Source organism: Plasmodium vinckei, assembly GCF_900681995.1.
Source record: "Plasmodium vinckei vinckei genome assembly, chromosome: PVVCY_14".
NCBI lineage: Eukaryota > Apicomplexa > Aconoidasida > Haemosporida > Plasmodiidae > Plasmodium > Plasmodium vinckei.
The window spans coordinates 141169-164745 of record NC_051306.1 but is presented as its reverse complement, the minus strand read 5'-3'; the positions used below and the strand labels follow the sequence as shown (position 1 = coordinate 164745).

The 23577-nt window shown below is 22.6% G+C and overlaps 1 protein-coding gene across 1 annotated transcript; it reads left to right on the top strand.

The window, feature by feature from the left end:
• Positions 1-192: 192 nt before the first annotated feature.
• Positions 193-23289, top strand: PVVCY_1400400 (conserved Plasmodium protein, unknown function; the record flags this gene model as incomplete). The annotated part of the gene is made up of 1 exon (XM_037634829.1): positions 193-23289. The coding sequence occupies one exon, from the start codon at positions 193-195 to the stop codon at positions 23287-23289; it is 23097 nt and encodes a 7698-aa protein (XP_037490875.1).
• Positions 23290-23577: the final 288 nt, after the last annotated feature.

Here is a 23577-nt window from a genome sequence, read left to right as displayed (position 1 = left end):
TGGGGTTCTATTGTGAATTATGTTTTTATTGATTTTTTATTTTTACTTTCTTTTTAATTATGAAAATAATTTTGTAATTCACACAAAATTGTAATTTAAAGAATTGTAGATTGCATGATTATTATATACATATAAGAATAGTGGTGGCTTATAAATTATTGAATAGACATAAAATAAATGAATTGATAATTTATGATGGAGAAAGAAATTGAAGATAAATTAAAAGGGCGGAATTTCCTATATAGGAATATAAAATTAGGGGAAGATAAGAATGAAATAAAGAAACTCGACAAAATAAAAATGGCTTTACTAAATATGAGTGATGAAGAAGAGGAGTACTTTTTAATTGATATATATCCATTAATGAAAAAATACATACTCAATACTACGCCATTACCTTATTATAGTAATACACATGCATTCCGTAAAAATGTATTAACAATTTTTTATTCATTAATATATAAATTAAATAAAATAAAATATATCATAGAAATTTTTGATATGTGCTTAAATTCGTTTATGAATGAGAGCGAAGAATGTGGCATTATTTGTATAAAAATCATGACAGAAATATGCATATTGCATAAAAATGATTTAATATCATTTGACATTTATAAATATATAAATGTTGTGTCTAAGAATATTTTAAAAAAATTTTATAAGAACATAATTAATAAAGTAAAAAGGGGTAATCTTTTAAAATCAGAAATTAATATATACAAAAAAATAAAATGCCCCCCCCTAAATAATAAAAACTACATACAATGTAGTAAAGATTCATTAAAATTTGTTAGAGAAATAGTTTTGTCAAATTATATTATAATAAATTTATATCCGAAGTTATTAAATAATAACGAAAATTACATAAAAACATTATGTAAAATACTTTCAGTTATTAACATTTTTGACTTTAAATGCTATAGTAATTTTTTTATAGAAGACATTAAATATTCAAAAAATGTGATTTTAAAAACTGCTTATTATTATTATTTTTCAAATTCCGATCCATCATTATATAGAAAATCGGACATTGAAAAAGACAATTGTAATGAAAATTTTAAATTTTGTCAAAATAATAACATAGAAGAACTTTACAAGATTTATTCTGTAAAGAATAATATATTTAATGCAAATGTCAATAATAAACATAACATAAACTATAAGGATACTTCATCAAATTGTATCAGCAGTAATGGAAATAACAATGTGGGAATACCACATAATGAAGAAAGTAATGATAAAGGTATATTAATGAATAATTTAAAAACTATAAAAAAGGAATTTTATAAAAATGTGAAATACAGCAATTATTATATTGATATGTGTAAGGTTAATGATCTAGTGAATTTAAAAAATAGTGTTATTCATATTTTATGCAATTTATTAAAGTTAGATTGTAATAATATGTATTTTGAATATAAAGAATTTTTGATTCAAAAAATTATCCAATCTTTAAAATATGATACACATTATACTATTGAGAGCAAGAAAATTTTTATTGAAAATATTACATTGCTTTTACACAAAAATTTTGATGAAACATTGAAATATTATATAGATTTTTTGATTGATCCCAAAACATACATGACATATTTAGCAAATAATGATAGACATTTATCAGTATTTGTATTTATGAAAATTCATGATATATTTTTATATTTTAAAAATAAAAATGTTTGGAATTTTAGTATAATAAAAAGCTGTATATCTAATTATTCCGTTTTTATAATGAATAGTAATCATGTTATTTTCATTCAGACTATTTGCTTAAAATTGTTGCACTACATAATTGAAATAGTGCTCAAAATTAAGAGACGAAACTATAAATATTTTTCCCTTTATTATGACATCTTAAATATATTGTTACAAAAAAGTAATTCACTAAAATATGAATTATATAATTTATACAAGAAATTTTTTAATATTGCTTATAACGATGTCTTATTTTTTAAAAATAAAAGGAAAACTAAAAAGGGAAAATTAGGAAAAAAAACTTTGAATGGGGAAACACCACACTATGAAAATGCGATTGGATATGTTTCAGATAATGTAAATATGCCTTTACAACGAGTTTTTATAAGAAAGGTGAACAGTAAAAATGCACTTAATAAAAGCATGAATATTGCAAATTCTATGAATAATTATCGTAATAAGAAAAATGAGAAAAAAAGAAAAATAGGGAATTTATTATATGATGAAAATCATTGTAAAATTGAGGCATATGAAGAAGATGTTATGGAAATAATAATAAATTATAAATATTTATTATATTCTATTTATTCGTGTATAAGAAGTAATATTTATTATATTTATTTGTATTTTAATAAAGATATAATCAAGGTGAACCAAATAATAGTAAATAATGGTTGTGACAATTTTGTTTTAAATAATTATAAGGATGTTGATAAAGACGATGAAGTGGCTCATAATTTGGATCTACTGAATAAAGAATGTTATAACCCAAAAAACAATTATTTAAGCATCCAAGAAATTGAAAATTGCTTATATAGTTACATATATTGTTATAATAGTAAAAATAATAAAAGGTTAGACAGTTTAATATATAACGGAAAAAACAATAAAATGCATAATTCAGAGTGTTTATATGATTCCCAAATAACTAATACTGTGAACGATGTGATAATCGATGGTATATACCTTCGAAAAAATAATCAAAAGCCTGATAGTGATACGGGACATAAAGAAAATAATAGTGATAATTTCAATAGAAATGGCAAGAAAAATGTTCATCAAAAGAATTTAAATAATAATAGTATTTTTGAAGACATGTATGATATAAACGATATTAATTTTTTGTATGAGGGTTATATGGACATGCCCTCATATGAATTGAATGACATATGGCTGAAAATATTGTATAAATTATTTTATCGTATGCTAATATGCTCTATTTTATTTAATTCGTGTTTTTCCTATGCAGTTATAGATCAGTTAAATTTACGAAATGAAATAACTAAGAAATATCTTAGAATAAAAATTTTGAAAAATAATATTTATGATAATGGTGATCATACTAATGTTGCTTATGATGAAAATTGGAACCTCCAAAATATTGGAATTAGTATTAATAATTTGTTAAAGGAAGACAAGAAAAAAATAGTCAATTATATTAATTATATAAAAGACGAAGAAAGGAAATTAATTTATATGTCAGCAAATATTATAATATATTTAAATAATAATAATTTTCATGATTTTATGAATTATTCTATTGACATATTATTTAAATTGATGTTTCAATATCCTCAGATATTTTGCATTTTTCAAATTTTGGGGACATTAAGAAATACCAGTATGGTAACTTGTAAAGTTTCTTTAAATTATACAATTTCTAAATTAAAGACAATTTTAAAGCATAAGAATAATTTAAAACCGTTACTTTACTTTAGTAAAAATTCTCGAAACAAACAATTTTGTAATTTGTCGCGACATAGATTATTTTATAAATTATATTCACGTTTCGATTGTCTAACAAATCGATGTCATTTAATTAATTCCAATTTAATTTGTGCTTATTGTGGCAAGAAAAGCAAGGGTGTTAATAAAAAAACTAATGTATTTATTAATACCAATATTGGTAATCGATATCCTACATGTTATAATAATATTAATAAAGTAAATGTTAAAAAAAGACGACAAGCTGAAATATATAACTCATGTGTGGATATACCTATTGATTGTTTTGATTTACAATTTTTAGACGATTCTAAAAATGGAATTGAAGGAGTAGAAAATGAAGCAAAAATTATGGATAATTATTTATGGAATAATTTGAATTCATTTAAAGAGTTAACATATCATGATGAAAATCTGTTTTTTGATAAAGAGAGTAATAGTATCAATAAATTAAAATTAATTAATTCATGCAGCATAAAAAAGAAAAACCGAAAAAAAGGATACTTTTTTCATAATATAAATAAGTGTGATGTAATATACTCGGAAAAGTTTATATTAAAGGATATTAATAAGCATTTTCAATTAGATAAGGAAAAAAGGGAATTGAATACAAAAAAAAAAATAATAGAATTTGGTGATAATAGGGGACATGGTTTCTTATCTGATGGAAATGAAGATATAATATATTCAAGAAAAAAAAATGAATACCTCGAGTCGAATATAAAAAAGAATTGTTGCTTATTAAATGATTATAGTTATAAAAGTGAACATAATTATGAAGATAATATAGACAATAAATTTATGTTTAGAACTAAAAGAAAGAACAAGATTCGTGATTATATAAAATCGAACAATTGCATAATGGGATATAATTCAATTTCTATGAACGATACGTTTAATAAATATTTAACTAACAATGAATTAATTATAAAGATGCTATACTTTATTTTAAATGTTATTAAGCATTATCCGAATTATTATTTTTATTTTTTACACGAATTAAGGGAAATTTCTGAAATATGTTATGACATAATTTCTAAAGACAATAAATGTGTTGAAATTGTTACTTTATTAAAATATATTCTTGAAACTGTTTGCTATATAAATTATATTAATTCTATGAAAAATAAAAATGGATCTACAGCGTCAATCGATTCTTTGAAAACAATTTTGTCTAATAATTATAATATAAATGATATGGATGAAATTAAATGCGCTAAATATGACCACAGTTGTGAGAAAGACAGTCAAAATTGTAAAAATTTTGGAAGTAGTCTGTTTATAAATAATATTATTAAAAGTGTAAAAGAAGAAAAGTGCAATGATAATAACATAAAAAATTATTCATTAAATACCCAAGAGAATCACAAAATAAATATATATTTCGATAATCGAGAAGATATTACCTGCCATATTAATGGCATAAACAATGATAAAATACAAAAAATTGATATAATTTATAGTTTTATTCAATGGTTTGAAAAATCATATGTTTATTTACCCAAGTTGTATAGAATGCTATTATGTGAAATATGTTTGAATATACCAGTTTGTAGCTTTTTGGATGGATATTTTAATTTTTATTTAAAATGTTTATTAATTTGTTTAAATTCGAAAAGCATGATAATGATCAGAACTGCATTAAAATCGATAGAAGACATTTTATTTAATGCTGATAATGCTAAAATAAAAAATAATTTGTATTCTTCTGTTTACTATAAAAATGGAACCAAATTTTACATTTTTACATGCTTAATGAAATTACTAAGAAAGAAGGTTAATTTTGATATGGGCTTTAATAATATATATGATCAGAAATATTATTTTAATGACATTTTTAGAAACTTATACAATAGTAATATACATTTAGAAATGGATTTCATGGGTAGAAAAAATAAACCATCAGAAAGAGAAATAAATAAATATTTACATAAACTATATATGGAAAATATATATACGATTATAAAAATATGTTTTAATTTTATTGATAATAATGAATTAATTAAAAATTTGTATTCAGATATGAATAAAAGGGTGTATAGAAAAGTTAATTTTAGAGTTGGCTTTTTCCTAAAATGGAAAATAAAAACCGAAAACTCCAAAAGAAGACAAATAAAAAATAGAATGGGCATATGTAATGAGAATAGACTTGAAGAGAATGCTCAAAATTGTGTCAATAATAATAGTTATGACACAAGTAATTTAAATATCAAAAGAAAGGTTAATACATTCTTAGAGGGTAATACAGAAAATGTGGCTATTGAATTAGACAAAATGGATGAAACGAAAAAAATTAGCAAAATAAACGAAGAAACAAATATTTATGAGAGAAAAAATAAACGAAAAAAAACTAGCCATAGCAATGGTGAAATTGAGGAATTGCTGAATAAAGAAGATAAAAATAGCATAAGTGTATTTGAAATAAATGATGGGAGTACAGATATCAATGTTAATTGTATAGGAAAATATGAAAAAGAAAATAAAGACAAATTATCAAGTAATAATGTCATAAATAATATAAGTTATGTAAACATAAGTGATAATAATTGTGAAAATAACTCGAATATGAATTTATTTCCCATAGATAATATATTTGTGAATAATAATTATGATAACATTATGGAGCACATTGATTTAGAAAAAGCAATTGATTATTGTTATAAAGTATTAAAGCGTACTATGAAAAACAATGGTTTGAAATATTTATATTATTACAAAAATTGTCAGTATCATATTCCTAAGCAAAAAGTAGTTTTCAAAAAAAAAAGCATAATAAACAATAAGAGAAAAAATAAAGAAAAATTCACAATCTTTAATTTTGATGAATTTAGAAATAGATTCAAAAGAAAGTTTAATTATGAAAATATAAATACAATAGAAAATAATTGTAAGAAGAAAAAAACAAGTGATGGAATGGGTAATTTGCTTATATCTGAAGAAGAAAATAGTCATGAAAATGTTGTCTGTTCAAATATTGAACAATCAAAACACCATGATAACGATCCTAATTGCAATATGGACAAAATTGGGATAAAAAGAGATGAAACAATAGAAAATAATTCATATCGATTAACAAATAATGATGTGATTGGTGATAAATTAAAAAATGAAAAGAGCGGTTTGAATTTTCCAAAGAATACAAGATCCAACTTTATTCGTAATAACGATATGAATTACTTTGAAAAGTCTGATGTTTGTTATAATTGCATTCAAAGAGATCAACGGATTAATTGTTATAGAATAATCATTACGATTTTTATTTTCCTTTTTAACCATTCTATATGTATATCTGATTTTTATGAGTATATGCTTAAGGTGGGGGCAATTAATAATGATTTTATGAATCCTTCAAAGAAGAAAAAGCGCGATACTAATTTAGATACCAGCAATAATGAGGAAAGTATGTCCCTCAGTAATAGCCATAATTCTAAAAAGGGTGTAAATAAAAATAATTGCAGAAAAAATAAGAGCAATAAAAAGAAAAAATCGATTAACTCAAACAATATTGAAATGTGTAAAGAGGAAAAAAACAAAATAAAGAATAAGGAAGAAAATGCTGATAAAAATACAAAAGACAATAAATTAAAAAAAAATACATATATATCTAGTACAAAGAAAAGGAGAAAATACTCTTTTGAATATTGTACATGCAAAAAATATTTATATAAATGCGCATTTATATATAAGGATGGTAATAACAATTTCATTAGGAAGATAATGTATTGCTTTTTAATAATGCTAGTCGAAATAAACATGAATAGAAACAAAACCCAAAAAGATGAATTAAAAAATTGTAATTCTCAAAATGCTCATAGAAATGAAGATATTTCATTTATGAAGGTATGCATAAGAAATGAAGAAGGCAAAAAAAAAAAAATATATAAAAGGAATTGTTATGACGAAGTACGAAATGACAAATTAAGAGAGTTAGTTAAACATATTATTAGAAGGATGTCTTTAATATTATCAAGTAGATTTATTTTAACACAAAAAAATAACATGGTTCATATAATGGCACATAATAATGAATTAGATATATCATCATTTATTTTCACCTTTTGTAATTTAATTGATTATTGCCCTCGTTTTGTGGAAACAACAGTACAAGGTCTTTATTTTATAGAAAAGGTTTTAAAAGGTATATTAAAAGTACAACCTGTAAAAATGAAGAAATTCATGAAATCTAATTTTTTTTCAAATTTATGTACATGTATATGTAATATTTGTTATGATTCAAAAATAAAAAAAAAAATATTTGGATTATTATTATTATTAAAAGCCATGAGAATTTTACACCCATATTGGATTAAATATAATATATATAGTATTATACACACTTTATTAATATGCTATGAAAAATATAATTTAAAATATCTAAAAATTATAAATATGTTAATTGAGGAATGCTTAACAATGACATTTGCGTCGTTATATATCGGGTATGTTGGTGAAATAAATGCATATATATTGAATAGTTTTTCATCCTCTGAAAGTATATATGTAGAGGACATAAACAATTTATATGCATATCTAAATATGAAAGAAGAAAATAACTCGAAAAAATTATTATATTTTAAGGATTATACAATTGAGAAAATTAAAAAGGATGCAGAAATGGTTAAAAGTTTTTTTTCAATGAATGAAAAAGAGGTATACAACAAAAATAGTGTAGTTAATTGTGAAGGCATAAAAGATAAACGGGTCTTAAAAAAAAATGAATGTTTTTGGTATAATTATGATGAAATATATACATGGGAAATTTTAACATCAAAAAAAATAAATAAAAGAAATAAGAAGGATGTTTCAAAAATGATGAAAATGTTATTTAATGTATTAAAAATGTTTATGTATAATTTGAATAAAGAGGAGTATGATAGAGAATTTATTAAAAAGGTGTTTATTATTGTGTCTAAAGTATTAAAAACAAGCATCCGAAATTTATTAACATATAAATGTTCGATTAAAAATAATAAAGATACATGTTTATATGACATATTTATGAAGGATTTTTCTATTTCCAATTTTCTAACGTCGTCTTTAAAACGAAAAATTTGTTATCTCGATATGTATTGTTTTTTTTTATCCCAAAAGCCGTATATAAAATTTGATTTCATTATAGTAGAAAAATTAATAGAAAATATTATAAAAATTATAGAATATTTAAAAAAAATAGATGGAAAAAATAAATATTTTACGTATATTATTAATGGAAATGTAATGAATATTTCTTCTAATGATGATATAGATGTAGACATGCTTGAGAAAGACACGCGTAATATTATGCATATGGAACAAACAAATGGTGATAATTTAAAAAATAATAATAATATTCTCTTTGATCATGGCCATATAAGTAGTTCCAATATAAAGGATAATACAGTAAAGGAGTTACATGGAAGTAATACCAATCTTAATGAAAAAGAGGAAGAAAATGCTGATATGAAAAAAAGTATAGAATTACAAAATTTGTATAAAAAAATTAAGAAGAACCATGACCTTTATATGAATAGTAGTAATGTTATTAACAGTAGTTTGGGTTCATTGGTAGAACATGATAATGAAATGAATCTAAAAAATATGACTATTGAAATAAATGGAAATCTTACAAATAATAAGAATATAAAATATAGTAATAATTTAAATTTCTATTTTAAGAAAGACGAAGAATTTTCTTTAGATGATAAAGAATCATGCATGAAATTATCAAATGATATCAATATGGCTAAAACGGAAGAAAGCATGATGAGCAATTTTTTGAATGATAAATACCAAAAGACCAATTTTTTAATGGATCAATTTTTAAAAGAAGACTGCAATAATGTTATAACATTTTTTTCTTATTTTATGACACTTATAAGAATTTGTTTTACTCACCCATCATATAAGTATTTACTTCCTATTATGAATCCAAGTTTAAATAAGAAAAAGGAAATATTATATAATCGTTGTATTCATATATTATTAGATTTTTTATTTAGCAACCAAACAGATTTGTGTAATAAAGCAGAGGAAACCCTGCGTCATTTAATATTGGAAAATGAATGTGATAAAGATACAGGAAAAGCTGGATATACCAAAACAGGACGATCTGAAACTGTAAAACGGGATACAATTGAAAATAATATATTTAATAATTTTCAAAAAAGTGATTCATTGAAATTGGGATTAAGAAATTATGAGAATAAAAAATGTTCAATAAATAATTTATTAATAAATAAAAATGGTAATAAAACGAGTGAAAAACATAATAAATTAACGAATATGAATAAAAATTCAATAAATAAATTAAAATTAAATAAGGATGATTTTAAATTGTATTTGAAATCAGTTTTAGGGAATTTGTCTTATGCTTTAAAACATAAATCCTTTATTTTGGAGAAAAATTTTATCATTGGTCTTAGTAAAATATATTACCTATTTCCACATTTATTTTCCCCATTTTTAATGGAAGGATTTGTTAAATATCTTATTTCATTTAAAGACGTTAGTGCAAATAATAAAGCAGCATATAATAATATAGACCATGTCATATGCATTTATTCAGAATTTTTTAAGGCCCAAAATTTGTCTTATGAAAAATATAAAGAGATAATGGATATATTTTTAAAAATTTATAATAACTTTAAAAAAGGAAGCATAAATTTTATAAATAATATATTCGAATTGGACGAGCATATGCTAGGCCATACAAAAAATAAAAGGTTATCTTGTAAAAATAATATTTCACAGAATATAAATAATTTAAACACCAGAGAAAATACACGGGGTGATGAAATTAATAATACACTGTTAGATACTATTTCTAATAATATAAAAGGGAAAGAAACTAATAATACAAATAGTAGTAAGAAGAAAAAAACGAATAGCAATAAAAAAGATGTAGATAATGAAGGAAAAAGGAAAACTAAAAATAAAGGGGACAATGATAGCAGTAAATATAATGAAAATGTTTCCATAAAAGATAATTATACTGATCAAAATATTTCTAAAAATAATGATGATATTGAATTAAAGAGGGCATCAATATCAAACCAATTAAATACAATTGATGTATTTGCTACAAATAATATTAAAAGCAATATTGAAATAAACCGTTCTTATATCCAAATTTTATGTTACTTATGTTGTAATAATTATGAAAACACATTTAAATATTTTATAGCGAATAGACACAACAATATAATATTTTCAGCCTTTATATCATTATTAAATTTAAAGATGCTATCAGAATTTCGGAAATATATGTTTTTAAAATTTAATGTATTTGGAAACCTTCTTTTAAAATATTTTTCAAGTTTCAATTCAAATGATATAATGATTCATATATTTAATATATTTGTCTTAAATATAAATATTCCAAAATTGAATAAATTAGTTACGTATGATGATGCAGAAATGAAGTTATTTGTCGATAAAGCATTTCACCTAAATTTAGAAAAAAACCATGGAAATGAAAAAAGGAAAAATAATTACGCCTTTTTAGAATGCGCCGAAAATAATGCTTCCAATAGTAATAATAATAATGAAGAATGCAAAAAAAGCAATAAAAAAAGTTTAAATGAGAAAATGGGAAACAATAAGGGGGAAGACATAAACAACAATGTGCAAGAAGAGATGCTTATTGGGTGCGATTTGAACAGGAGTAAAATATTGAGTAATTTATTTATTATTATAAATATTGTTCATGTTATATCAAAATATGAGCCTTCGTGTGTATTTTTGAATTTTTATAATCAAAGAATATGTAATAATGCGATTAGCATTGTTGAAAATTTATACTTATGTATTAGTTATATTATTAGTGAATATATTTCATTGAAGAACAACAATTTTGTCTTATTTTTAAACAATTCTGAATGTAGAAAATGCATTAAGATATTTATAATTTTTTTAAAATATTCAAAACATTTTCATAAATACATAGAAACTGATTTTTGCAACCGAAAAATAAATAATGAAGAAATGGAGAATTGGTTTAAGGAATTAAAACAACGAAGTAAATTGGATAATGATATTAACAACAGTAAAAACAATAGTTGCAATAATAATATAATGGATATAATTGAGCATAATGAGTATCTTTTTTATTTGAGAACTAATATATTTATTGTACTAATTTTTATAATATCGATGAGCAAAAATATAGATTATAGTTATACAACTGAATTTATTAAAAAATATGTAAAGAGGAATTTAAAATATCGAGAAAAGAGATATTTATTTTTTTCTATCATTCACATTTTAAATCGTTTTAAAATGCCAATTTTAAATAAATTTTATGAAATTTCATTAAGATACATAATTATTCCATTATTAAAGAATTATATTAAAAAGGAAAAAAATAAAAAATATATAACATATACAGAAAATAGCCTAGATTTGGAAAATGATACATTTTTAATTGATGATAAAATTTTTATTAATTTATTGTCTAAATCATTTTTGAGATCAGATATTAATTACACTCAAGATATGAACCGCAAATCAAGTTTGAGTAACAATAAGAGTGGCACCTCAACTTCTAAGAGCATAAATAAAAATAATGACGAATATAATAAAAATAATTTTAGTTTTTCATCGAAATGCTCAATTTGTAAGAGGGTTACTGCAAGTAATAATATTAGTTGCAATGATATGCTTATTAAAGTTACTGAAGATGGTAATGAAAGTCCGAACAGAAATTGTCAACGAAATGAAGGAGACAAAAGTGAAGCGATTAATAATACTTATGGATATTTACCACCTAATGATGATATGAATAATATGGGAAATACAATAAGTATGAACAATATGAAGAATTCGAATATTTTGAAAAATAAAAGAACTGGAAAATATATACATCATTTAGACGATTATGAAAGTAATAGTAAGGGTCCTAAGACTTATTGTCTATTTTATAATTCAATTCATAAAGGAAAATATAATACGATACAGTATCCTTTTTATAAGAATGATTTATTTCTTAGTACACGAGAAATTTTTTACATTTTAATATCGTTGCTAAATTGTTCTAATAGAATTGAAGTAATCGCTAATAAATTAATTGCATGTAATGCAATTATAGATATTGTAAGAAAATTAAGGTCAAAAATAGAAAAAAAAAAATTATTTATTTGTCTTAAGAATTTTAATATGATGTTTTTACAACATCATAATGAATATATAAAACAGTTAAGTATATATAACATAATTAGTATTTACAGATATGGATTTCGAAACAGGGTAAATGATTTGAAATGTATTTTTGAGTTATTATTTAAATATAAATATGAAGAAGATAATTATTTTCTAAGGAGAAATTTCGAACAATTGATAAGCTTATTTTGTTTAACCCGTTTAGAAAATAATAAAGTTTCGATGAAAAATATAATTTGGGATTATTATTCAAAGAAGCGTTGTTTTTATATGAAAGCTTTTAAGAAGGATATTACTTCTATCATAGATGGCGAAAGCAATGATATTTCCGGGTGGTACCACAATTTAAGAAATAGAAATTATTTTTTCAATTATAAAAATTATATTACGGAATATTTCAAGAAGGGTAAAAATCCTTTCGAAAAAATGCACGTATTAGTAACAGTTTTAAAGAATAATTATGTCTTTTTCAATGATTCCCCATATATTATAGCGTCTATTCTAAAGCATCTTAAAAAATTTACAAAGCATGCTAACTATAAAAAAAATGGTGATTTGCTACTATTATGCTTGAAGAGTATATTTACTTTTATAAAATTTAACATTTTTTGTAATTGTGTCCATGATATGTTTAATTTAAAAAATGGGCAAGTGGTTATAAAAAAGTTTGAAGTTACGTCGAATTTGGACAAGATGGGCACGAAAAGATACGAAAGTAGCTTAAAGGAATGTACCTGCAAATATGTTGAGAATGGTAATGATTATGAGAATAAAGAAGCTATGCGTATAAATTCATCTAACAATGGCAATAGAAATTGTTTTGTCTGTTATAAGGGTGAAAATTTAAAAAAGACAAAAGTATATGATGAAATAAAAAATGTTATTTATAATTATTATTGTCAAAATAAAAATGATAATAAGAGAAAAATATTTTTGATCGGAATTGTAAATATAATTAAAAAATACAAATATGTTTATGTAAACTTAAATATATTGAATTTGATAGCCAATTTAATAGTTTCTATTTTATTAAAATGGCAGTACGATATATCTCTAAATAATATAGTGAAAGAAATCCTCATTATTTTTGAAGATATATTAAGAACGAAAAATAATACAAAGCTAAAATATTTAAATATATATAAAAAATTGCTTTATTTTTTTTTTATTAAATGTGTCAATAAGGAACTACAAACACCGAGTACATCACAATGCTCCAATAAGAATAATTTAACTAACGGAAACCAAAATGATAATAGCAGCATATTAAATGATTTCGTTTTTAATGTAAATCTTTTTGAGTCAAAATATGGTAAGAATGAAATGAGAAAAATGAAACTTGAATCGATTTTAATGAAGGAGGTAGAACATGATAATTTAATAAAAGACAATTTTGATAAATTAGGACATAAAGACAAATTGGTACATTTTAGTTTAAATGACAAAAACAGCGATAAAAATGATAAGAATATTAATAATGACAATAAAATATATAGTAATAGTAGAGATGGTGACGATAATAATAGGATAAATAAACTGAGCCAGTTTTACGAAAAGATAAACAACGCATATAATAAGGATTATATAGTTGAAATGACTTATATGATACTAAAAGTGGCATTTAAATACGCGAATAAAAATAATATTTGCAAAAAATTGAATATTTTATGTTCTATTTTGTTTCTTTTAATTAACTGCAATGATACGAAAATTGAAAGGAATGTTATTTTACTCATTAATCATTTAATATTAAAGCATAAGTTATTTTTACCAGATTTGAAAAATATATTAGATAAGAATTATATTAAGGAGAAATGGGTAAATAAAAGTTTTTTTACCTACTTATTATTTGATAATAACTTTATAAAGGAAGACAATTATGAAGAAAAAATAAAACTTTTGTATGAAATGCTAATTAGCTTATGTATTAAAGGAATGAATGAATATAAAAGCGGAGACAATACATTTTACATGAATAAATGTTTACACATTAAAATAAAATTAGAAACCTCAATATTGATATTCTGGTTTTTTATACAATTATACAATAGTTTTCCATCAGAAAATAATTATAAAGAATTAATTAAGTTGTTATTAATGGAATATTTGGAAAATTTAAAAAATATTTCAAGTTACTGTTTTAGAAAAAATAAATTACTAATTTTAAAAGAACTAATATTTTTGATGAATAGTAAATTATATTTATTAGACAAAAAAGGCATTCTCTATTTTTTTAAAACAATACTTAAACTTTTACATATGGAAAGAAAGAACGACTCTAATTTTGATTTATTTATATTAAAAGTTATTCAACAAAATGTTCTAAGCAAGTCTATGGATTGGAATAGAGACATTATTGGAAAATATCATGATATTACTTTCGATTATTCTTCAAATTGGTATTTAGATTGTTCTTATTTCTCTAAATTAAATGAAGAAAATTGTGATGCATATAAAGCATGTAATAAAAAAAGCGAAATTAAAAATAAAATCGAAAAATATTTTGGCAATAAGAATAGAAACAAGATCAATGTTAATAAATATATAAAGTATATAAATAATTTAAGGAATAAGAATGCCAACTTTGTTGGTTATTATTATAATTTAGGAAGATGTAATGGACTATCTCTTTCAAAGAATAGAATAATATATGATAAAATTTTTAAATTGAATTTTCGAAAAAATGTAATCCATAATAAATTGAATAATATGAATATTAGTGATGGCGCATGCAATATGTTATTGAAGCAAAACGGAAATAGTAATAGTTCTACATGCTATAACAATGACGCTAATAATAATTTGAATAATGCTTACAGTTTTGGAAGTAAATTACAAATATTCATTGATAAGAAAATGCAAAAAATTATAAAAAATGATATAAAAAAGAGAAATATTTTTGCTAAATTGTATATTGGAAATGTAGTAGAAGACGCTTTATTTAGTGACATACTTGTTTGCAGAAAAAAGAAGAAGCTTAAGGAGATATTCTGTATTAGTAATAAAAATGAATATGATAATAGTATGAGAAAAAGTGCAAATTTATCAATTGAAGAAATGGCACATATAATTAGCAAATTAATTTTATTCGATTATTCTGATGATTATTATAGTTATGTGAAATATTATGATATATTACTATATTTTATTAGGTGTGTAAAAAGTCAATATTCTGAAAAGTATGATTTAACAGATTTAAAAAATAAAATTTTTTCTAAACTTTTACCTAACATTTTAAGAGGAACATTTTCTTTTTTACCAAACGTCCAACATACATGCATCCAAATTTTTCAGAAAACATTCTTGTCTAATGATTTTTTTGAAACAATATGCATATTGTTTAAGAATGATTATTTTAAGTATATTATAGACAAATACTTCATATCTCTTTTTGTGCATATATTCTTTTTGTTTTTTAAGCATAGCATTGATATGTATCTATGCTTGAAAAATAAAACTCAAGGATTAATTCCCCATTTATGTAAACATAGATATTGGAAAAAAGGGAAAACAGTACATGACACAAATTTAATATTATATAATAGAAAATTAAATAAATGGAAAGGAAACAATATAAATAAAAACGATAGATCTAAAATTGAAGATTGCAAAAAATTGAGAAAAAAAAATATTAAAATATACAATTCAAAATATCATGATTGGAAATACTATTTAAAAAAATATTGCAATGAGCAAGAAAAATTTATAGATAAATGCAAATACAAATTAATTAAATCTAAATATTTATTTCAACCAATTTTATGTTTGGTAAACATTTTTAAGGAATATTGCAAAGGTATATGGATAGAAATATTTTCTCAATTGTTCAATTATTTAAACTACGAACAGATTAATTGTTTAAATTTTTGCGTTGTGCGATTTTTGTATAATTATATTAATATATATGAGTTGAATGAAAATAATGATAAGAAGACGAAATTTATACATGCAGATGAACAATGGTCGGCAAGAAATAGCATTTATCAGAAAAATGAGTATAAAAATGAATACAATATTAATGTTTTAGAAACGATGTTAGTATGCATATTTAAAGCTAATATTTGGCAATGCGTTCCATCAGAACTTATATTTTATTGTTCACGCAAATTTTGTGCATTCGAAGTTTCGAAATATATGTTACAAGCTTTACTATTTTATAATTTGAAAAAAATAAAAGAGGCTCAACGTGGAAATGAAATCAACGATGCTATTACTATAATAGACCAAGCATATACGTACATGTCTAATAATAAAAATAATCATGCACTATGTAATAACGGTATGAACAAATTATTAGGTAAACAAGAGAATGTGATAAATATTTTAAAATCAAAAAAAGACAATTCATTTGAAAAAGTATATAGTAATAATATATGCTCACCAGAGTTTGTTCAAAATAATTACAAGCAAACTCTTAATTATTTAATCGAAATAAACAAACATTTAAATGACAGAGATAGTGTTTATGCATTATATCAATTATATATTAACAATAATGAATTTTCAAAATCATTATTTTACAATCATTATAACCTTTATCATAAAAATGAATCTAATTATATGACAAATTTTATGAAGTACGAAAATTTAGAATTAACAAATGAAGAGCTAAATATAAATAAAAAAAATTGGATTGAAAAACTAAATTATTTTAACAATGTATCTACTATTTCTGAGTACATGGAATTAATAAACTTCAAAAAAGAAAAGATGCCTAATGACATGAACAAATATATTAAATTTGGTAATTCCATATATTGCTTAGAAGTGGAAAATGATAATGATGCAATGCTTTTAAATACAAATTATGAAAGTTTAAGAAGTGAATATTTAAAGCGTTTAAATAATGTGTATTCAATAATAAACGATAATTTGATAAGTATAAATGAGGATAAAAATTACGAAATGACAGTTAATGATATTAATTTTCTAAATGAAGAGAATAATATTTTGAATGAAAAGATGAGAAACAAACAAATTATTGATGAAATTGAATTTAAGAAAAAAATAGAATATAGACAAAATTTTGAAAATGCTCAAACTAATACTTTGAAAGAAAACATTGGAGATTCGAATGTGATAAAAAATAATAATGGAAATAAAAGAATACATCGAAAAAACAGTTTAGGTATGGGAATACCAAATAAAAGGGAGGGTACAAAAATTCAAACAACTATTCATGATTATTTTAGAACTATAAAGGATATTGAAGAAGTAGCAATTGATAAAAATAGTATTTGTAATAATGCTGAGGGCGAAAAAATATATAAAGGTATTAATAATAATGTAGAAGATATTGCAAATACGTATCTAAATAAAATAGCTTATATGTTGAAAAAGAAAAGAGAGGTAATTATAGAAAATACATATACTAATAATAAGAATTATTGGGATGATGAATATTTAAAAAGTAGAAATGGACAATGTGAGAATAAGTTGGTGGACACAAAAAATGTTTTAATAAATAATAATGATGATGAAAATAGTAGTAATGCCTTTATTATTAGGAAATTTAAATTTGATTTAAAAAAAAAAGATATAAAAATGGTGAAGGACAATATAAATAGTGGCATTGAATTATTACTAAATAATATGAGACAATTATTTAATTATAAAAATGCTGATTTGAATACTTTATTATTGCATGCGCAATTATTTGAACAAACTGAAATGAGCATAAAAATTATTGGAGAGAAATCTTTAAGAGCTAAACAAAATAAAATTAAAGAAAAGGAATGTAGCAGGTTAAAATTTTTATCTCAACTTTACAACTTGTGTGATACTTGGAATAAAGATAAATGTGTGTATTACTATGATGATATACAGAAAATAAAATATATTTACAAATGGGAATTTCTCTTTTTAAAGTTATGTAAAACATTTATAGAAGAGCAAAACTCCTCATTATATATTCCTAGTAATATATATAAAGAGCAATCTTATGGTGAAAATATAAATAGCTCTCATCACATTTTAAATTCAATTGCAGAAATGCGAAAAATGAATAATATGACATATGATTATTTTTATAAATTATATGAAAAATTTGCATCAACTTCGACTTCTGCAGGCACAGTCTCAACTTCTAATACCAATTCTGGTACCTGTACTAGCAGTAGTACATCTAATAATGATAATATTTTTCATGGAACTAGCAATCATTTGTATAATATAGAAATAATAAAATTGAATTTAAAAAAATTTCTTAAAAGTAGCTATTCGAGTAAGCATTATACACCAAATAATAATATTTTAGAAAATTGCATTTCAATATGTGAAGATTTTCAGCTAAATAATACCCAAAAAATGGAGTGTAATCAAAATGATAAGAAAGAAATGATTTGCCATGTCAAGCATCTATTATATATAAAAAATATGGAAAATGAATGCTTTAATATATGCATTAATCTGAAAAAAATTGGACGAAATAATTTAGCTCTTAAAGTTGTAAAGAAAATAAAATGCTATATAAGTTCATTAAATTTGATAAACACATTTGATTTCAATTCATTGCCAATGAATGGATATGAAAATTACAAAAGCCAGCTATTTTTTATGAAAGGGCAAATTTTGTGCAATTTAAATAAGCTTATTATATTTTTGTATAAAAATAATTTCATAGAAAATAACCGCAAGGCATTCTTTAACAACGGTAAAGACACATCGCAAAATATATTAAAAGATGGGGAACCTAGGGGTATTGCTTCGCCTGATATATTTGAAGAACATAGTTGCCAAACTAATGTGAATAATAACATAAATCTCGAAATAAATCAAAATGTATCTGTTTTAGTAAACGATATAAATGAAAAGGTACCAGTTGGGAAACCAAGAAAAAGAAAATCAATGAAAAACGACGCAAAGAATTCATGCATTAAAAAGGCTGAAAATGGTGAAAAAGAAGATGTAGAAATAAACAAAATAGAAGAGTGTAACAAAAACATGATATTTGATGGAAATAAATATAATAACAATGGCTATTCTAAATGTAATAATAAAAAAATTAATACGTTTGATACAGATTTAATTGAAGATTGCTTTCTTACGTCTTTAAAAGCTAATTCAATAAGTAATGAGTCGTGGATTGTTTGGGCAGATTATTGTAATAAAATGTTTAAGGAATATAAAAATATATCATTTGGAATTAGCTCAATAATATCGTATTTAATATATTCGAGTTTAAATACAACTAAAGGTTTTTATTATTTAAGTAATGTATTTTATTTGTTAAATTATGATGATAATGAAAATTCAATGTTGAAAATTTTTAATCAATATAACAATGGCATTTCTTCACATGTATGGTTATTTTATCTCCCCTTTTTACTAAACAATGTAAATATTGATAGTAGTAACTATTTATATTTTCACAAAATATTTTATCTGTTGATTCGCGAATTTCCACAAGATGTATTTTATAGTCTCAGAGCGTCTTATATCGATAGAAAAAAATTATCAGATCGTATTAAGAGTAAACATACTGATAATGGCGTTTCTACGAATCACGAGAATCAGATTGAAAAATTGAATGAAAAAGAAACTGTGAATAATAACGTGATTGGTATGAATTTGGTGAAAAACGAAATTTTTCATAATGATGAAAATAAGAGTTGTAATGAATATGATAACATAAATGTGAATAATTGTGATGGTGTTGTAAATCCTATGGATGTTCAAAAAGTAAAAACTCGAAAAAGCAATGCTAAAACTAATAAAACTAAGTCCATATCCTTGAAAATTGAAAAAATGGAAAATAATGTAGACAAAAAAAATGAGAAAAATATTAGTAATTTGTTAAACAATTCATATAATGTTAATGAAAAAGACACAACATATTCTGGGATTATTGAAGATGGACTGGAGCAAATAATGTGTGTATTTAAGAATACAAACTCAGATGTATATTTATCTTTGAATTATATGTGCAATGAGATAATAAATTATACAAAGTTTCAAGCGCATGAAAAATTATATTATTTGGTAAGTAAGATGTTGAATCAATGCATAAATTTTTCATTTTCGAAAATTAATATATCTAAATTAATTCAGAATTTTACAGAAAACAATATTATATATAAAATATATAAATCTAAATTAAAATCATATCGTATGTATAGCAAAAAGTATAGTAATATTATTAGAATTATGAAACGGTTTTGGAAAGAGTATAAAAAGGACATGAAGTATTTAAAGGAAAAGGGGCGCTTAAAAAACCTAATTGAAGCAAAAAATGATAAAGAAATAAATTCAAATATCTTAGATGATTGTGAAATGCCAGAAGATGAATGTAATGATATTAAAAAAATGGATAATTACTTTCTATTGTCTGAATTTACGAAAATTGTAAAAAAATGGAAAGATATACTTTTTGTTATTATTTATTCTTTAAAAGAAAGTCCCCAATTTCCATATTTTTCATACTCCTTTTGTGATATGTTTTCCAAATTTCCAATAAAAATTGAAGTGCCAGGGTCACGATTAAAATACATTGGAGAATATTTAAATTATAATTATAACTTTAATACATATACCCCATCGTATATTATTAAATTAACTTCGCCGACGTTTTTTACTATTCGAAATAATTTATGTTTGAATAAAATAAATTTTATAACAAATGACGGAAATGTACACCATTATACTATATATCCATGTAATTTTACTCAATCTAAATCAGAATATAAATACACATTATTTCAAATTTTGTTAAATAATATACTGTATAAATTTCCAGAAACGCAAAAAAGAGGGTTATCTCTAAAAGTAAATATTAACACAATGTTGCATCCCTTTTATAAATTAGTGCAAGATAGTATGGAATATATAACTTTGAAAGAGCTTTATAATGAATATATTCTAGCGAATAAAAATGAAAAATATTTGATAGATAATGTGGTGTTATATCATAGAAAATTTATTAAAGACTCTATATCAAAATTTGTGAAAGACAAAATTAATTTTATTAAAAGTACAAAAGAAAACGAAACTAAAATGGAGGCAAATATTAAAGCTAGCGAATCTAATAACACGAGCGATATGATATTAGAAGATGGTTTGACAAAAGATACAAGCATAGAAGGTCTTACTTCGAAAGAACAGATTGAAGACTGTAATAATAATGGCATAACAAAGGAAATCGGTATGAGCAGGATTGAGGATGTATGTAAGTACAATGATTTAAACACTTCGATAAATTTATCAATTGATTATAGCTCAATGGTGTTTGAAAAATTAATACACACTTTAAATGAAAATGAATGGTTCCGTAAATTAATTAAAAATGCTGAGAAAAAAGGCTTGAAAAGACATTATAAAGATATTTCTAAAATTGTACCAAAAAATATAATGAAAGATTACTTTTATTCTCTTCATAACAATTTAGAAAACTATTATGTATTAAATGACAATTTTGTTAAAAGTTATTCGCTTTTGTGTATGTTAAATTATATATTTCTACAGTCTGATATTTCATTAGATAATATTTTGATCTCAAAATATTCAGGACGTACAATGTATTTATATGGATTTCCTAGTTACATGGAATCGGGAAAATCCAAAGCTAAGAAAAGAAAAAAGGTTTATGATATAATACCATTTCGATTAACCGAGAATATTCAAGAATTCATAGGTTTCCAAGGATTAAAGGGATCATTCCCATTAAATTGTTATGCATCAGTTATGGCAATTAAAAAAAATTGGAATTATATCGAAAGTTTCTTAAAGCAAACAATTTATGATGATTTTTGTTCTTTATATGTGAATAAAAAAGGAAGAATGATGAAAAGGAGTGATACAATAATAAGTACATGTGGGAATGTATTTAAAATAGATAAACTAGAAAAAAATAAAATATTAACTAACTCAGAAAATTGTGTCAATGATATGTTTTATCGAATGATATTTTTATATAATAATAAATTAGAAAAAGTGAATAACAAAAGTTGTTCTAAAAAAGATGTTACTCATAAAAAAAAAGTTATGGAAAATTTATACGAACACTATTCAGATGTATACGATGTGTCATTATCTGAATTATCATCCGATGAAAATATGGAAAATGCGAAATTGCGAAAAGGGAAAACCAGAAAAAATAATGAAAAAGACATTCAAAATAAGAAAGAAAGTAGAAAGATGCCAATAAATAAAGAATATAATGCAGATGAAAAGGACATATGTGACAATAATAATATAGAACTGGAGGTAAAATGTAAAAAAAGGAAAATATATGCCACTAAAAATAATGAAAATAAGGATGATGAATATGGTGCCCAAAAGGAAATTGATAAGCCTAATAATGGTAGAAAACAAAAACGAAAAAATAAAAACGATACTACTATTGATAACGTAGAAGAAAACAAGACAGAAAACACAATTGAAGAATTGATAAATGAAAATGCTGGAGAAAATTATAATTCAAATAAAAATAATGTTAATGAAGAAAATAATAATAATAATAATAATAAAACAAAGAAAACTAGAGAAAAAAATCCACAAAAAAGAAACACTAACACCAGAAATAAAGGAAATAATGTAAAGGTGGGCGATAAAGGCAAATCCTCAAGATTAATAAATATAACAAATGCTAAAGGTATAAATGAAGAAAATATAATAAGTGAACATAAAGAAAAAATAAAAAACATAAACCAATACAACAAATCTATAGTAGATCTAATAGAGTTGTCAATGGACAGAAAATATTTAAGACAAACAAAAAGTGCGTGGTTTCCTTGGTTTTGATATTTGCATTGGATAAAAATCCTTTACTATCAATTATACACTTGTTTACACATTTTTTCTCATTATATATGTTTGGTGAATACCCACTAAAGCGCATAGATAAATAACTTTGAATTTTATATTTATTTTTTTTGTTAAATATTCGCATAAATAAAACATGTGAATTTAAATAATTTTTTTTGTGTATTATATTTTTATTTTTAAGTGGTTCAAATTTGAAACATAGAATACTATAACAGTTATTTTTAATAATAATATATAATAAAATATTAACAAAAAAAATTAGTT